Source organism: Asterias rubens, chromosome 13, assembly GCF_902459465.1.
Source record: "Asterias rubens chromosome 13, eAstRub1.3, whole genome shotgun sequence".
NCBI lineage: Eukaryota > Metazoa > Echinodermata > Asteroidea > Forcipulatida > Asteriidae > Asterias > Asterias rubens.
In genome coordinates this window covers 12,921,563-12,936,511 of record NC_047074.1, presented here as the reverse complement: position 1 = coordinate 12,936,511, position 14,949 = coordinate 12,921,563, and the positions used below count along the sequence as shown (strand labels likewise).

The 14,949-nt window shown below is 38.0% G+C and overlaps 1 protein-coding gene across 3 annotated transcripts in view; it reads right to left on the bottom strand.

The window, feature by feature from the left end:
* LOC117298318 overlaps nt 1-12,848 on the bottom strand; it is a 106,060-nt gene extending 93,212 nt beyond the window's left edge. For 2 of the 3 annotated variants that reach the window (XM_033781496.1, XM_033781498.1), the window contains exons 1-3: nt 12,731-12,848; nt 830-1,090; nt 549-648 (exon numbers count right to left, since the gene is read on the bottom strand). In XM_033781496.1, the coding sequence (XP_033637387.1) occupies nt 549-648; nt 830-1,030 (301 nt within the window). In that variant the 5' untranslated portion in view covers nt 1,031-1,090; nt 12,731-12,848. Of the gene's footprint in view, nt 1-548; nt 649-829; nt 1,091-4,897; nt 4,964-12,730 lie in introns of those variants that run through there. The other variant, XM_033781497.1, reaches the window with a different exon arrangement.
* Nucleotides 12,849-14,949: the final 2,101 nt, after the last annotated feature.

The following is a 14,949-nucleotide window of genomic DNA, read 5'->3' as shown; positions in this document are numbered from 1 at the left end:
AGTTTTTGAGTGGGGTAATTTTTCACTCAAATAACATTAACATTCTTCATAATATATTTTGCTGACACAGTATCCTTTATCATTTTATCTGTTCCCCCGTTCGGCCTTTCTACTTCATGAAAGAACTTTATGTTATGCATTCAACTCAACAATGGGAGAAGCTTCGTCGTCACTGTTTTTTTTGTTCACTTTAATTGCGTTTCAGTCCCGTTTTTCTTAAATACAAGTATTCTCACTTGGTGTACCCCAACATGCATCAAATAACAGACCGGTGAAAATGTTGGCCAAATTTGGTCATCGTAATAACAGGAGAAGCTGTGCGCCTTTTAGATGCATATTAAAAGGCTTCAGCAAGTGTTTTATTATTGAATTGAAAAATTACCTCTTTCCTGAAAACTACGTTACACCAGAAGGAGCCGTTTCTCACAATATGTTATCGACAGCTCCCCTTTGCTCGTCGCCAAAGTTTGTATGCTAACTTTGAGGAGTTACCATAAGTGCCCAGAGCCTTCAAAATGGAAGCATGCCAAAAAAATGATAACAATTACCTCTGTTGTTACTGCTAGTAATGGCACCCGAGTGAACGCGTAGGTAGATTTGTTGAAATCCAACTTCAGTATCAGGACTTTTCACCACCAAAAAACCAATCTTCATGAACAGTACAACATGGCGAGTTAGTTGGGACATCAAACGTAAGAGCATAGACGTTGAAAAGATTACAGTTCATTTATTCCAGTTTATATTATAGTTTTCCAGTTAGTATTAATATTTTAATTTGTCAGAGACTGTAGTGTCTTTAGCTTGGAATTTGAATTTATGAAATCATTACCTTACATTCGGCAAGGAGTTTTTCAAAAGTTTTCAGTTCGGTTGATGACTGGAAGTTGTAGACGTATTCTGTGTCCGCCTTGAACCGGATGAAACTGGCTAGCCCCGGTTCCAGGGTGAATATTCCAACGCTCAAGATGAAGACCAGCCAGATCTTCATCAAAGTGCAGTTGGACAGCTTGCCGTATGACGGAGAAGTCATACTGCTGGCTGCTTGGCCAGCACTTGGCCTGTGATGGGCTGATCAAATGTCTGTCACTATCTGCAAAAAGAGAAAAAAAAACAAAAAAACGATGGCACATGAAAGAGGGACGCCCCTTCTAAGCCCAGAAAGGATATTTTATGGAGCAGAATCGTTCAACTTTCCTTTCAAAAATGCGTAAGTTTGGGGAAGAGTCAGTCTCCTGACGATGAGTAGAGCAAGCTGGTCGATGTTGAGACCAATTTAAAAATTAACTCCGTGGTAGTTCAGTAAAGTAGCAGTCCCAGTCTATTTCCTATACCCTTTGTGCAGGTAGTAGTTTTAAAGCAAGACAGTTCTTTTCAGAACCGAGTCTCCCGAACATCCGATAAATCTACTCCGCGCTAGCAGAATAAAGAAAGATAGTTCTCCAAGAACAAACTCTACCTGGCAAGTAGATACACACAAATTTGCCTCGAATCCCAAAAGAGCAAAATTAACGAAAAATGCTTCTAAAAATGTTTTAACAATTTTAACAATTGTTCATTTGGTATCTTTTAAACGGAAGAAACCGACACACCATTATGTTTTACATTTTTGCAAAGACTTAGGTAGCACAATTGTCTCAAACTTCAATAAACCCCAGATATAATGTACTTTTCTCGTAAACTCGGAAATGATGAGCAGCCAATTTCATTTTCATGCGTTCGAATTAAAGCTGTTTTGCCTACTGTTGTTACTGCGTTTTAAATTAATAGTTCAATTTTGTTTTGAGTCATTCAAATTCATTAAGCACTCTGTCCAATTTATTGTTTGGTCAATCTTGTTCGTGAATCTTTTTCGTAAAAAAAGATAAAAAAAAAAAAAGGATTTTAAAGGAACGTTACAGAATTGGTAAGAAACAAAAATCGTGAAGATCACATAATTACATTAAACTTTCACGGTCTAATGATGATGATAGTTTAATACATCCCTTGAAATACTTCTGTCTGAAATGTCATATTTGATGAGAAATAAATAATCCAACTTCGCGTTTGGAGTTAATCGCTCAGTGAGCGTTTTGTTCATTTTTATTTTGGCATCGATGCAATGCAAAATTTTTATTTGTAATAGTTTTTTTCACTATTCTATCGTGACCCAGATGGCCGATCGATCTCAAGCCTCTACAGGTTTGTCAGTTTATGTATGTGATGGATCACATAAAGTGCTTACACTGCCAGCAACTGTTTTGTTAGCAAAAAACAGTTGCTGGCAGTGTTAGCAAAAAACAATTCTGGAATGTTCCTTTAGGTGCATCCGTTTTATTAGACTTGAACGAAACTGGAAATTTTCGGGTCTTCCCCTTTTCCCTAAATAACAAAGTTTGTATAATGTGTGTCCGCTTGCCCTGTCACGCGTGTTTCTCACTTTTTTTATATTAACCAAAACATGGTTCAGTTGCACTTATACCAACTTCAGATCCGCGTTTTCCGGGCTTTTTGTGTCTGTTTTTGTTATCCTTACGACCGATAACACAGATGGTTTTGTTGTGACTGGTTCAATCCAGATCGTCCTGAGGCCTGGTTTTCTCACCATAACCCTATTTCATAGAGCTGCCTAAAGACACTGGACACTACTGGTAATTGTCAAAGACCAGTCTTCTGACTTAGTGTATCTCAACAAACTCATAAAATAACAAACCTGTGAAAACATTGAACTCAATTGGTCGTCGAAGTTGTGTGATAATAATGGAAGAAAAAAACATCCTTTCACACGAAGTTGTGTGTTACAGATTCAAGTTGATTTCGAGACCTCATCTCATTCTGAGGTCTCGAAATCAAATTCGTGTAAAACTACTTCTTTCTCGAAAACTACGTTACTTTAGAGTGAGCTGTTTCTCACAATGTTTTATATCATCAACCTCTCCCCATTACTTGTTACCAAGTAAGATTTTTTGCTTATTAATATTTTGAGTAACAACCAATAGTGTCCACTGCCTTTAACGGCCGATTGTGTGTTAACTTTGCGACTTCCATTTCATAGCGCTGCTACTGTAAGCATGACAACTTTTCGGCGCTTACAGAACGAAAACGAATGACGTAACAATACAAATCCATGGCGAACGCGCAAGAATTGCCGTTTCTTTTTGGCAAACATTTAAAATACGTTCACACCTAAGCAATTTGTTTGATGCAGTTAGCACGAAAATTTGCTTACCGTTAAGCTGCTCTGTGAAATCGGGCTCAAAACTGTAATAAAACACCTCAGGTAAACATTTTCTCATCAAACCGATAAGCCTCTTTACGTTCGCCTTTCCTTGAACAATCTGCATGTGCTCAAAATTTTCAAACACTCACAGTAGATAAACGGTAAAATAAACAAACAAATTTAGAGAGAGACAATTCATTATTGAGTACCAACATCATATTAAAGTAGTAGCCTAGTTCACCAGGGATGGATTTAAGAAAGAGTTTAGACTAGTCTTACCTCGAGTTAGGACGAGTTACACGTCCTAGTTTAGGACTAGCCTTAATTTTATTATAACACACCTCTTGCTTGTTCTATACTCTGGTTGGCTGAAACACGGTCCCGTGGGATGAACTTATAATTATAGTCTAGTGATCGCCCGCGCGCGTTTGCGGGATGTCTATTCCCCTCGGGCCTGTGAATGACCAGAAAAGCGACCTATTTCCCTCGGCCTTTGGCCTCGGGAAATAGGTCACTCTTCTGGTCACTCAAAGTCCCTCGGGGGAATAGACGTACACACTAGTTACCGACTTATGCCAGTCAATATGTGCATATTTATGCATTCAATTTCGTTTTATAATGTGAACACAATGTTCCATTCTTCTAATCGGTTTCAGTAATTTTTAGTCCATTTAAAAGCATTTTAGACTTCCCTTTGACATTCTTAGGTTGACGAAATCAATTTACGACTCATCGAAGCGCACAATAAGTTGTTGCTCTTGCCTGCATTTTTTGGCAATGTACTTAAACTTGTGGGCGTTCCAAGAGCATTAGTTTTGGCTCACCAACTTAGTTTACATAAGCTCTATTATTGGCACTGCAAGAGCCGTGTCCGTGTTATTATTATACCGCACTTACATCCTCTACTGTTTGTTTTGATCATGATTTATGTGTTTTCCTTTTGTACTGTTACCCTTAAAGCTAAAGACCCGGTCACACGGGCCTCGATAACGAGACTGTTAACTTTACACGCCCTCGATTGGTTGAATGAGCGTGTGCGTATTCTGCGTGGAGCATTTCAACCAATAGAATGTGTTGTTATCGGTATCGTTTTCGTTAACGCTACAGTGTGGCTTGGTCTTACAGCATGTACACGATAAGTTCGAGTTGTTAACCCTTAGATAATGTGCCCTGGTTATATTAGTGTCTTTATTTTTACTTAATTTCGGAAAATGTAAAATACGAAGAAAGAAACAAAACCTTAAACATAAAAAAAAGGATCCTTAAAGACACTGGACACTATTGGTAATTGTCAAAGAATACTCTCTCTCAACATATATATGAAATAACAAACCTGTGAAATTTTGAGCTCAATCGGTCGTCGAAGTTGCGAGATATTAATGAAAGAAAAAACACCCTTGTCACACCATGGTCACACGAAGTTGTGTGCTTTCAGATGGTTGATTTCGAGACCTCATATTCTAAATCTGAGGTCTTGAAATCAAATTCGTGGAAAATTACTTCGTTCTCGAAAACTACGTCACTTCAGAGGGAACTGTTTTTATACTATCAAAATCTCCCAATTACTCGTAATCAAGAAAAGTTTTATGATAATAATTATTTTGAGTAATTGCCAATAGTGTCCACTGCCTTTAAGAAACTTAACATTATTTGAATTCCAATCAAACGAAGGTATCTTACTTATTATAGTATCTTACATACCTTCTGGAATGAGTAGATTTACACAGGTACACACACCAGAATTAAAAACATTGCGAAGTACTGTTCGATGCCTTGCTGCGTCCCGAGTTTGGAAAATATGTAGGCTTGCTTGCAAGTGCTCTTCTCGTAGCCAAGTACCGTGTACAAAGGTCCAAACAAAAATGAGGTAGTACACGCTGTTGTTAGAACGGTTTTTATAGAGCCATTGTTATAAATTCTGACAAGTTTAAGAAAGTGGATTGTACTACAAACTGAAAGGAATGCTACAGTACATACTTTCAGCGGGGCAGATGGGCAATTGTTTGAGGGAATTGTGCCTTTAAGCATGGTATTTGGCATGCAGCCATGGTATTTGACTTTAGGGTACTGTAAAGCTAAACATTATGTGTTTTTTTTCCCAGACCCTAAACGAATTCGAGGCACACCAAACACCCATGTTTTCATTAACCGGTCTACAAAAATAGCTTCAGAATCCAAACATTAATGTCATCAAGTTGTTTGAGATAAACATCTGGAGAAGCAAAGCATCGCAAAGTAAACAACTCTATCCAGGAAGCAAAATAACCATCTGGTTTAAAATAGGCTAGATTTTGTTCAAACATTTGAGTTGAAACATTTAATCGTACAAAATCTATGCCATAAGAACTGTCTATGCTGCTACGTTACTTGCCAATTAGCTGGTCTAAAGATCCCGGAAAAGGTTCGGCCACTGGAATTTGAACAACTCATATTTCAATGTAATTGAAAATAATACATAGAAGGTGGAATACATTAATGGAGTAGACCTAGATTTTCTATAATCCCAGATGTACGAGGTAAATGGGAATTTGTTAACAAAAAACTAAGGCAAGGCTCGACACGAGAGGTAAAAACTTAGAAGCAAACTTGCAAATAAATCCAGATCCAAGCAGGCATACCCCTGATGACGTTGATTAAATTTGCGGATGGTGTTTTGTTTTTCAGGCAAAAATAATTTCTGAACATGGAGAAAAAGAAACAATTAGAGGAAACATAGCAGATGTATTTTATTGAAAGTTTGTCACAGTTTGTATACTTCGCGTCTTGTACCCATGCTGACGCGATGACATGCCAACACTAATGTCCAGAAAAACCCTATGACTTGTTATGGGGGGGGGAACCTCGTGATTTATGCGCTAGGATTAGGGTAAGGGTTGAAGTTGAAATCATTGTGTATGATCTTCTGTGGAATGAGGGCAAAGGTTATTGTTAAAGTGTCTACATATACAATGGGTAGTGAAGAAGTTGGTCTAAAATGGACATTGTTAAGCACTTTGAAAGTCCTTGTTGGTTTTATTTTCATTGCACCCCTTAAAGGCAGTGGAAACTATTGGTAATTGCTCAAAATAATTATTATCATAAAACCTTTCTTGATTACGAGTGAGAGAAACAGCTCCCTCTGAAGTGACGTAGTTTTTGAGAAAGAAGTAATTTTCCACGAATTTGATTTCGACACCTCAGATTAAGCATCTGAAAGCACGCAACTTCATGCGACAAGGGTGTGTTTTTTTCTTTCATTAATATCTCGCAACTTTGACGACCGATTGAGCATAAATTTTCACAAGTTTGTTACGTTATGCATATGTCGAGATACACTAACTGTGAAGACTAGTCTTTAACAACTACCAATAGTGTCCAGTGTCTTTAAAGCTGAGATATTTAGTGTCCCCCTGTATAATGAACTGTGTCTATGTGAGAGAATGGAAAAGTACTTCCGCTAAGTTTTACAAAGATGTTTTTAAACTCTTATTATGATTTGATGACACCTGATTAGGTTAAAGTTAACTCACAGTGCGTCTGGAATGGTCATGCAACGAGTTCACTAACCCTAAGTTTTGTTACTCAGGTCAGTGACGGGTTCCTTGGGATCGAAGGATTTTTCCATTTGATACATGGGTAAACAGAGGGGTAACCTTTCTCTGAAAAGGGGAGGACTTCTCTCAGTTCACCCTCGGATGCGAACTCTGAGGGGAAGCTGTAACATGGAAATGTATGTTCTCATATACAGTCTTTCTGATGAGCTCATAGTTGGAAACAAGTTTTACTGGAGCAAGTCCTTTCACACACAAAAAAACAACAACAATATTTCAAATCCGATGTTTGTGCAGTGTACACCAAACAGCTCGGAACAGTTAGAGCTTATGTAGGATGGCTGGGAAAACGAATACTCCTCGCTCTATCTGGGTAGTTAGGTACGGGGATAGTTTAGTTGAGTTTGATATTGATTGCCTAATAACTTATGTTAGATTATCTAAGATGAACATTATGAATAGAGATATTGCTCCTTCAGTTTGAAGCTTCCAGCTAAACATCTGGGTTTTTCGTATTGAATTAACACAAACTGATAGGAGAGACAATTCTTTAAAGCCATTGGACACTTTCGGTACAGAAAAAAAGATCACAGATTTACAAATAGTTTACAGGGTTTACAGAAGGTAATGGTGAAAGACTTCTCTTTAAATATTATTCTATGGGATGCTTTACTTTTTGAGAAAACATTGAAATAATATCAATTCTCGAAAGCGAGAATTACGGATTTATTTTAAACACATGTCATGATACGGCGTAACGTGCGGAAACAAAGGGTGGGTTTTCCCGTTATTTTCTACCCACTCCGATGACCGATCGAGCCTAAATTTTCACAGGTTTGTTATTTTATAATAAGTTGTGATACACGAAGTGTGGACTTGGACAATACTGTTTACCGAAAGTGTCCACTGTCTTTAAAGTAAACTTATTCAAGTAAAGGCCGAATTTGATTGTCCTTCTTAATTTTAGTTGATATTATTACGAATTAGAAAATATTATAATTAACTCGAGTACAATAGGTGCATAACAAAGAGGATGTTTTCTGTTTGATTATAGCTCAGGTACTGCCCTGTTATCCATGCCAAGTTTCTTTTCACAATGTTTGTCTTTGTGAGTGCATAATAATTATTGTATACAATTTTGAAAAAAGGCGTCGTTCACTTCCAAAAAAGTAGCAGAAACTGTGAAATATTGTTTCAATTTAAATTGGAAACACAGACATGTAAAAAGGGGTCATCACCAGTGACTTTACCGGCAATGTCAAACTTGTTCAGGTCTTATTAAGCAATCATTTTAAGCCATCAACATTGGTGTTAAAAATAGTATTTAACTTCCAGCTATTTAGACCCAGTTGAGATGTCAACTTGAACTAGTCTAGATTTTCCACCAATAACTATTTTGACACTCCTCCGACCATAATAATTTAGTTCCAATCAAATAACAAATATAATACTTTTCCTAGCATCTTACATTCCTTCTGGAATGGGTTTACACAGGTACACACACCATAATTAAACACATTACGAAGTACATGATCGATGCCTTGCTGTGTCCCGAGCGTGGAAAATATGTAGGCCTACGTCGCTTGCAAGTGCTCTTTTCGTAGCCTACTAATTAAAGAACTGTGCACAATGGTCCAAACAAAAACGAGTACACGCTGTTGTTAGAACGGTTCCCATAGATACATTCTTATAAATTCTGTTAAGGAGAATGTACGAGAAAGTGTAGATTCGTGAATGGAATGTACGAGCAGAAGGCGAGTACATTGTTATCACGTATCTACACTTTATAGTCTATTCTCCGACTTAAACTAGTTCCCCCATTGGTTATGTAACAGTTTCAGTGAATTGGATTTCTCGATGGTAACAACACGCCTACCTAATTTCTATCTAATGTCGTATACGTTGTCAAACGACGGTTGGTCACATTTTACAACTATTTTACAAAAAATATTAGCAGGCATACTTAAGTGCTTGCAACATTATCGAGTACAACGTCAGTTTCCTCAGCTAAACAAACATGTGATACTAAAGTGATTTTTCTCGACTGGAAAATTTTTTTGTAAATTGAAAGATAACATATTTTCAGTTATGTTTCACTTCATGCTATCTTTCAGTTTGGAAAGACAGTAATTTTCAAGTTGAACTATTTACTAAAGCTTGTAATGAATCTACACTCAACTGTAAATTATGTTACGAATCTACACTTAAGAGTAGATTCGTAACGAAGTGTAGATTCGTAAAAACTAATCTACATTTTCAACAATAGACTGACGTCACGGAAATAGTTTAAGACAAGTTTAGTGGATTGTACCACAAACTGAAAAGAATGCTACAGTATTTGTACATACTTTCAGCGGAGCAGATGGGCAATTGTTTGAGGGAATTGTGACTTTAAAGATACAAGCACGGTTTTTGGCATGCAGCCATGGTATTTGACCTCAGGGCACTGTAGATTTGTTGGGGGAAAAAAGTAAAGCTAAACATTATGTTTGTTTTTTTCCCAGACCCTAAAACGAATTCGAGGCACACCAAAAACCAATGTTCTGATAAACAGGTCTACAAAAATAGCTTCAGAAGCCAAACATTAATGTAATCAAGATGTTTGAGATAAACATCTGGAGAAGCAAAGCATTGCAAAATAACCATCTGGTTCAAAATAGGCTAGATTTTGTTGAAACATTTGAGTTGATACATTTAGTCGTACAAAATCTATAATAATAATAATAATAATAATGAGAACTTATAAAGCGCACAAATCCATCAAAGTGCTCACGGCACTAAGTACAAAGAATAATATTTACATGTACAATAACCAAAATTGAAACGTAAGCCTAAGCTAAGAAGAAATCCAGAACATGTTGAAGAGAAATACAATACAAATGCAATATCAAAGAAAACATCGAAGGGTAGAAATCAAATACTTGGTTGAAAAGATGTGTCTAAAGGTTTTTCTTAAATTGTATTAAAGAAACAGATGATTTTACTAGTGCTGGCAATTTGTTCAATAGGCGTGGGGCAGCATGTGAGAAAGATCGGTCTCCCCATGAATGATTGGATATGGGCTCAATAAGGAGACTAGAATTGTAAGACCGGAGTTTGCGAGGAGGATTGTATGGTTTGAGTAGATCATCAATATATGCAGGGGCATTGTTGGTGAGTGATTTATACACAAAAAGCAGAAGTTTATACTTAACTCTACTGCTTACGGGTAACCAGTGTAATTCTTTCAAAATCGGAGTTATATGACAGGACTTTTTATTTAAGGTGATAACACGAGCAGCATAGTTCTGAATACGCTCTGAATAAGTCGTTCAATTTGAGTATTAGGACGACCATATAGAAGTGAGTTACACATGTCAAGTCTGGAAACGACGACAGAGTGGACTATTTGCTCAGTTGCTTTTTGTGTTAAATATTTCCTCACTTTGCCTATATTACGAATGTGAAATGTTGTAAAACGTGCAATACTAGAAGTATGTAAATTAAGTGTCATGGAAGAGTCGAAGATCACACCGAGATTACGAGCTTTGGTAACAGCGGTTACTTCGGAGTCACTTATATTCATATGGGGAATAGTAACTTTAGAGAGTTGTTGGCGTGAACCAAGTATCATAAACTCAGTCTTGTTATCATTAAGTTTAAGGAAATTGTCTTGCATCCAAACACGAATTTCACCAACACACGTTTCAATACGACTGATGCTCTCATCAGCAAAATGTTTGGATGGTTTAAAAGAGAAATACAACTGAGTGTCATCAGCATATACATGATAGTTCAGTTTGTGTTTCAGGATGATGCTATGAACTGGGTAGGAGTACACCGTGAACCACAGCGGTCCAAGAACCGACCCCTGAGGGTCTGAAAAATCATGAACAAATGGGTCCGATGTGGAATTGCCAATGCGTACATGTTGTGGTCTGTTTTGCAAATATGATTGGCACCATTTAAGGGCATTGTCCTGTAAACCAATAATATCACGTAGTCTCTTGAGCAAAATAGTGTGATCCACGGTGTCAAAAGCCGCACTTAAATCAAACAGAATCAGGGCAGTCACATGGCCTTCATCCATAGCACATAAAATGTCATTTTGCACCCGCAATAGTGCCGATTCAGTGCTATGCTTGGACCTGAGTGCTGATTAAAATTTATCAGCAAGGCCAGAGTCAGAGATAACAGTATTCAATTCGGAGGCAACTATGCGCTCAATGGTTTTGCCAACAAACTTCAAATTAGCCACCGGTCTGTAGTTAGAAAAAGTCTCAATATCTAAACCTGGCTTCTTGATTAGGGGACGAATGTAAGCAGTCTTAAGACTGTCTGGAAAATTACCTTGCTCAAAGGACTTGTTCACAATAGTAGTAATAAGAGGTGCTAGAACATTAATACACCTTTTAAGAAGATGTGTAGGTATGGGGTCCAGTTCACATGATTTAGAAGGAGAACTACTGATTAATGCTATAATCTCAGTCACAGTAGCAGATTCACACTGGGAAATTTTTGTTACACGAGCACACACAGGTAAATGGTTAGTCTGCAATATAGTAGAACTAGTTGCTACAGGGAAAATACTACGAATATTAACAATTTTGTTGCTGAAATGGTTAGAAAAACTATCTGCCAGAACCGCATCTGATACACTACTGGGTAATACAGGCTTTTCCTTTGTTTGATTTAGTAACCCATCAACAACTTTAAATAGTTTCTTCTGATCTCCTGAACAATCTGTAATTTGAGAGGAGTAATATTCAATCTTAGCTACATTAATTAATTCATTAACCCTTTGTCTTTGATTACAATACAACTGTCTATCAATCTCAAGTCTTGAGTGCCTCCATTTTCTCTCATGAACTCTGCGCAGCTTTCTAGCAGTCTTTATAGCATCATTAAACCAAGGACTATGAGGTCTCAAACGAACAGATCTAGTGCGAGCTGGTGCATGCTTCTTCAAAAGACTACTAAGGATAACCTCATAATTTTGCACACAAGAGTCGAGACCGGTAGAAGTCATATCAAAGTCGGAGAGTAACACAACCAGATCATTGCGGAAAACATCAACATCAATATCAATATCTATGCCATAAGAACTGTCTATGCTGCTATGTTACTTGCCTTTAGCTGGTCTAAAGATCCCGGAAAAGGTTTGTCCACTGGAATTTGAACAACTCATATTTCAATGTAATTGAAAATAATACATAGAAGGTGGAATACATTAATGGAGTAGACCTAGGTTTTCTATAATCCCAGATGTACGAGGTAAATGGGAATTTGTTAACAAAAAACTAAGGCAAGGCTCGACACGAGAGGAAAAAACTTAGAAGCAAACTTGCAAATAAATCCAGATCCAAGTAGGCATATCCCTGATGACGTTGATGGATTAAACTTTGGGACGCTGACTCTAAATTTGCGGATGGTATTTTTTTTTTCAGGCAAAAATCCGGGGTCTCAAAAGGGTCAGGAGATTTAAAAGTAATTTCCGAACATGGAGAAAAAGAAACAATTAGAGGAAACATAGCAGATGTATTTTATTGAAAGTTTGTCACAATTTGTATACTTCGCGTCTTTATACCCATGCTGCCGCGATGACATGCCAACTCTAATGTCCCCCAAAAAACCTATGGCTTGTTATCGGGCAGGGGAAACGTGTGAGTTTTTCAAACAAATTGAAATCATTGTGTATGATCTTCTGTGGAATGAGGGCAAAGGTGAATGTTAAAGATCTACATATATAATGGATATTGAGGAAGTTGGTCTAAAATGGAAATTGTTAAAAGATGCTATGTCAGTAAAACATGTAACAAGGGATCATCACCAGTGTCTTTAACGGTAATGTCAAACTTGTTCAGGTCTTATTAAGCAATCATTATAAGCCTTCAAAATTGATGTTAAAAAATAGTATTTATCTTCCTGCTTTTTAGACTCAGCTGAAATGTCAACTTGAACTAGTCTAGATTAACCACCAATAACTATTTTGACACTCTTCATCGATAGTTACACATAGGCCTACCTTTGACCTTGCGATTCTGATACACGTCAAACAGTCCAAACTCTGGCGTTTTGATGATGGTTTCCAACTTTCAAAATCAAGAGTTGCCGTCTACCACAATGGCTCCAGGCTTGACTGTCCTGGTGCCCATTTCGCGATAAGGATGGGTTATGAGAGCTTTGAACACTTTCAAAAACAAATCGGTAAACAGTTAGTTGTCACGTTTCTCGAAATGTGGGCGGAGCTTGGACAAGAGAGATGCCCAAACATGACATACGAGGCGCAGTATCCGCCATTACTTCGCATAAACATTACATCTTTGACTGCCCGTGATTGGTGATTTACCCGGAGCATAGTTAACCCAACCCCATTACCCGGAAAAGCTGACGGTGACTTCGATCTGCAAAATATAATGTGACATAAACTTCTCAAAGGCCATTGCAAGAAGTTGCGGTGTTGGTCGGAGTGGGCCTACCTGGGTGCCAAGCAGTGTTTTCTGGGCATATATTTAATGGTGCGTATTTTGCTTCTTGTTCATCGTCTTCGCCTTTGAGCACACCTTTGATTTAGGTGCTACATAATTTGTTCATGATTGATTAATTGATTGATTGAAATTGTTTGTAGGCATGCTTAAAGACAATGGACACTATTGGTAATTGTCAAAGACTAGTCTTCACAGTTGGTGTATCTCAACATACCTATGCATAAACCTAACAAACCTGTGAAATTTTGAGCTCAATAATAACCCTTGTCGCACGAAGTTGTGTGCGTTTAGATGCTTGATTTCGAGACCTCAAGTTCTAAATCTGAGGTCTCGAAATCAAATTCGTGAAAAATTACTTCTTTCTCGAAAACTATGGCACTTCAGAGGGAACCGTTTCTCACAATGTGTTATACCATCAACCTCTCCCCATTACTCGTCACCAATAACTGTTTTGAGTAATTACCAATAGTGTCCACTGCCTTTAAAATTAGTTCGGCGGTACAGAATATAGCCTATATAATTTGTATATTTATACAACTAAACATTTTGTTTAAGGAGAATTGAGTGGCGGCAAGAACGACAACAAAGGCCCGGTGTGAATTGTAGACAGTAGTTGGTGATTTACCAGCTGAGGATATCCTAAAATGACCGAATACCACCAGGGCCCGATATCATAGAGCTGCTAAGCACAAAAAATTGCTTAACGTGAAATTTCTTCCTTGATAAAAACAGGATTACCAACCAAATTTCCACCTGATTTTCCGGATAAGCAAACAACAGCTATGAAGCATCGGCCCGCTCTGAATTCACGAACAGCATAGATACTATACCGCACGGCACATAACACTACTTGATACCGTGGGGTCGAAGCATGGGTTTTTGAGGTATCAACGAGGTTACTAAACAAGACCGGAAGATACCTTGTCTTGTAACCTCGTTGATACCTCGAAAAGCCATGCTTCGACCCCACGGTATCAAGTACTGTTATGTGCCGTGCGGTATAGTATTTAATGCTGTTCGTGAATTCAGAGCGGGCCGGGGCTTGCGTAGAGAGCCTTGGACAAGGCTAACCAGTAACAAGCAATATGCAACATATGGAAACTTGGTTGGTAACTTGTTTTTATCAAGGAAGAAATGTCATGCTAAGCAAATTCGTGTGCTAAGCAGCTCTATGAAATTGGGCCCCATTCAACAATGGCACAAGTCTTCAGTATACAAATATTGAGTGGCTCAGAGTGGAATGGGAGGAATATTATCGCAAGGTAAAATTTGGACTGTTCCATCTCACGAGGCGAAGCAACAATGCACAAATCGGATCACAACTTTTTGCACAGGTGCTGCTTTGTTTTAGCAGCGGCGCGGCGGCGCTGTACTGCTCAAAAACATTGGGAACAAGGATGATCCTAACTGTTGAATGGGAAATGCTATTCCCATGGGCGAATATAGGTCTTTTTGATCGCCTGTGCGGATGGGAGTAATAGTGAATGTCACGTGAAGTAAGTTCCACCAATCCAATGACAAGGGTCTGTATGTCAGTTACATAATGTATATTGTTATTTTAAAGATTACTTGCCCATGCTCTACGGTGTGATACAGTCCAGCGTGTGCTCATTTACTGTGAATTCCGTTCTGGTTTCAGTAAAACCATCGGACATCATGAACTACTTGCTCAAGTCGTGCGTTATCATCTTGATCTCGTCAATGATACCATTGTCACAGTTGAGTACCGAGTCTGTTTTTGAAAGTATATAAGATT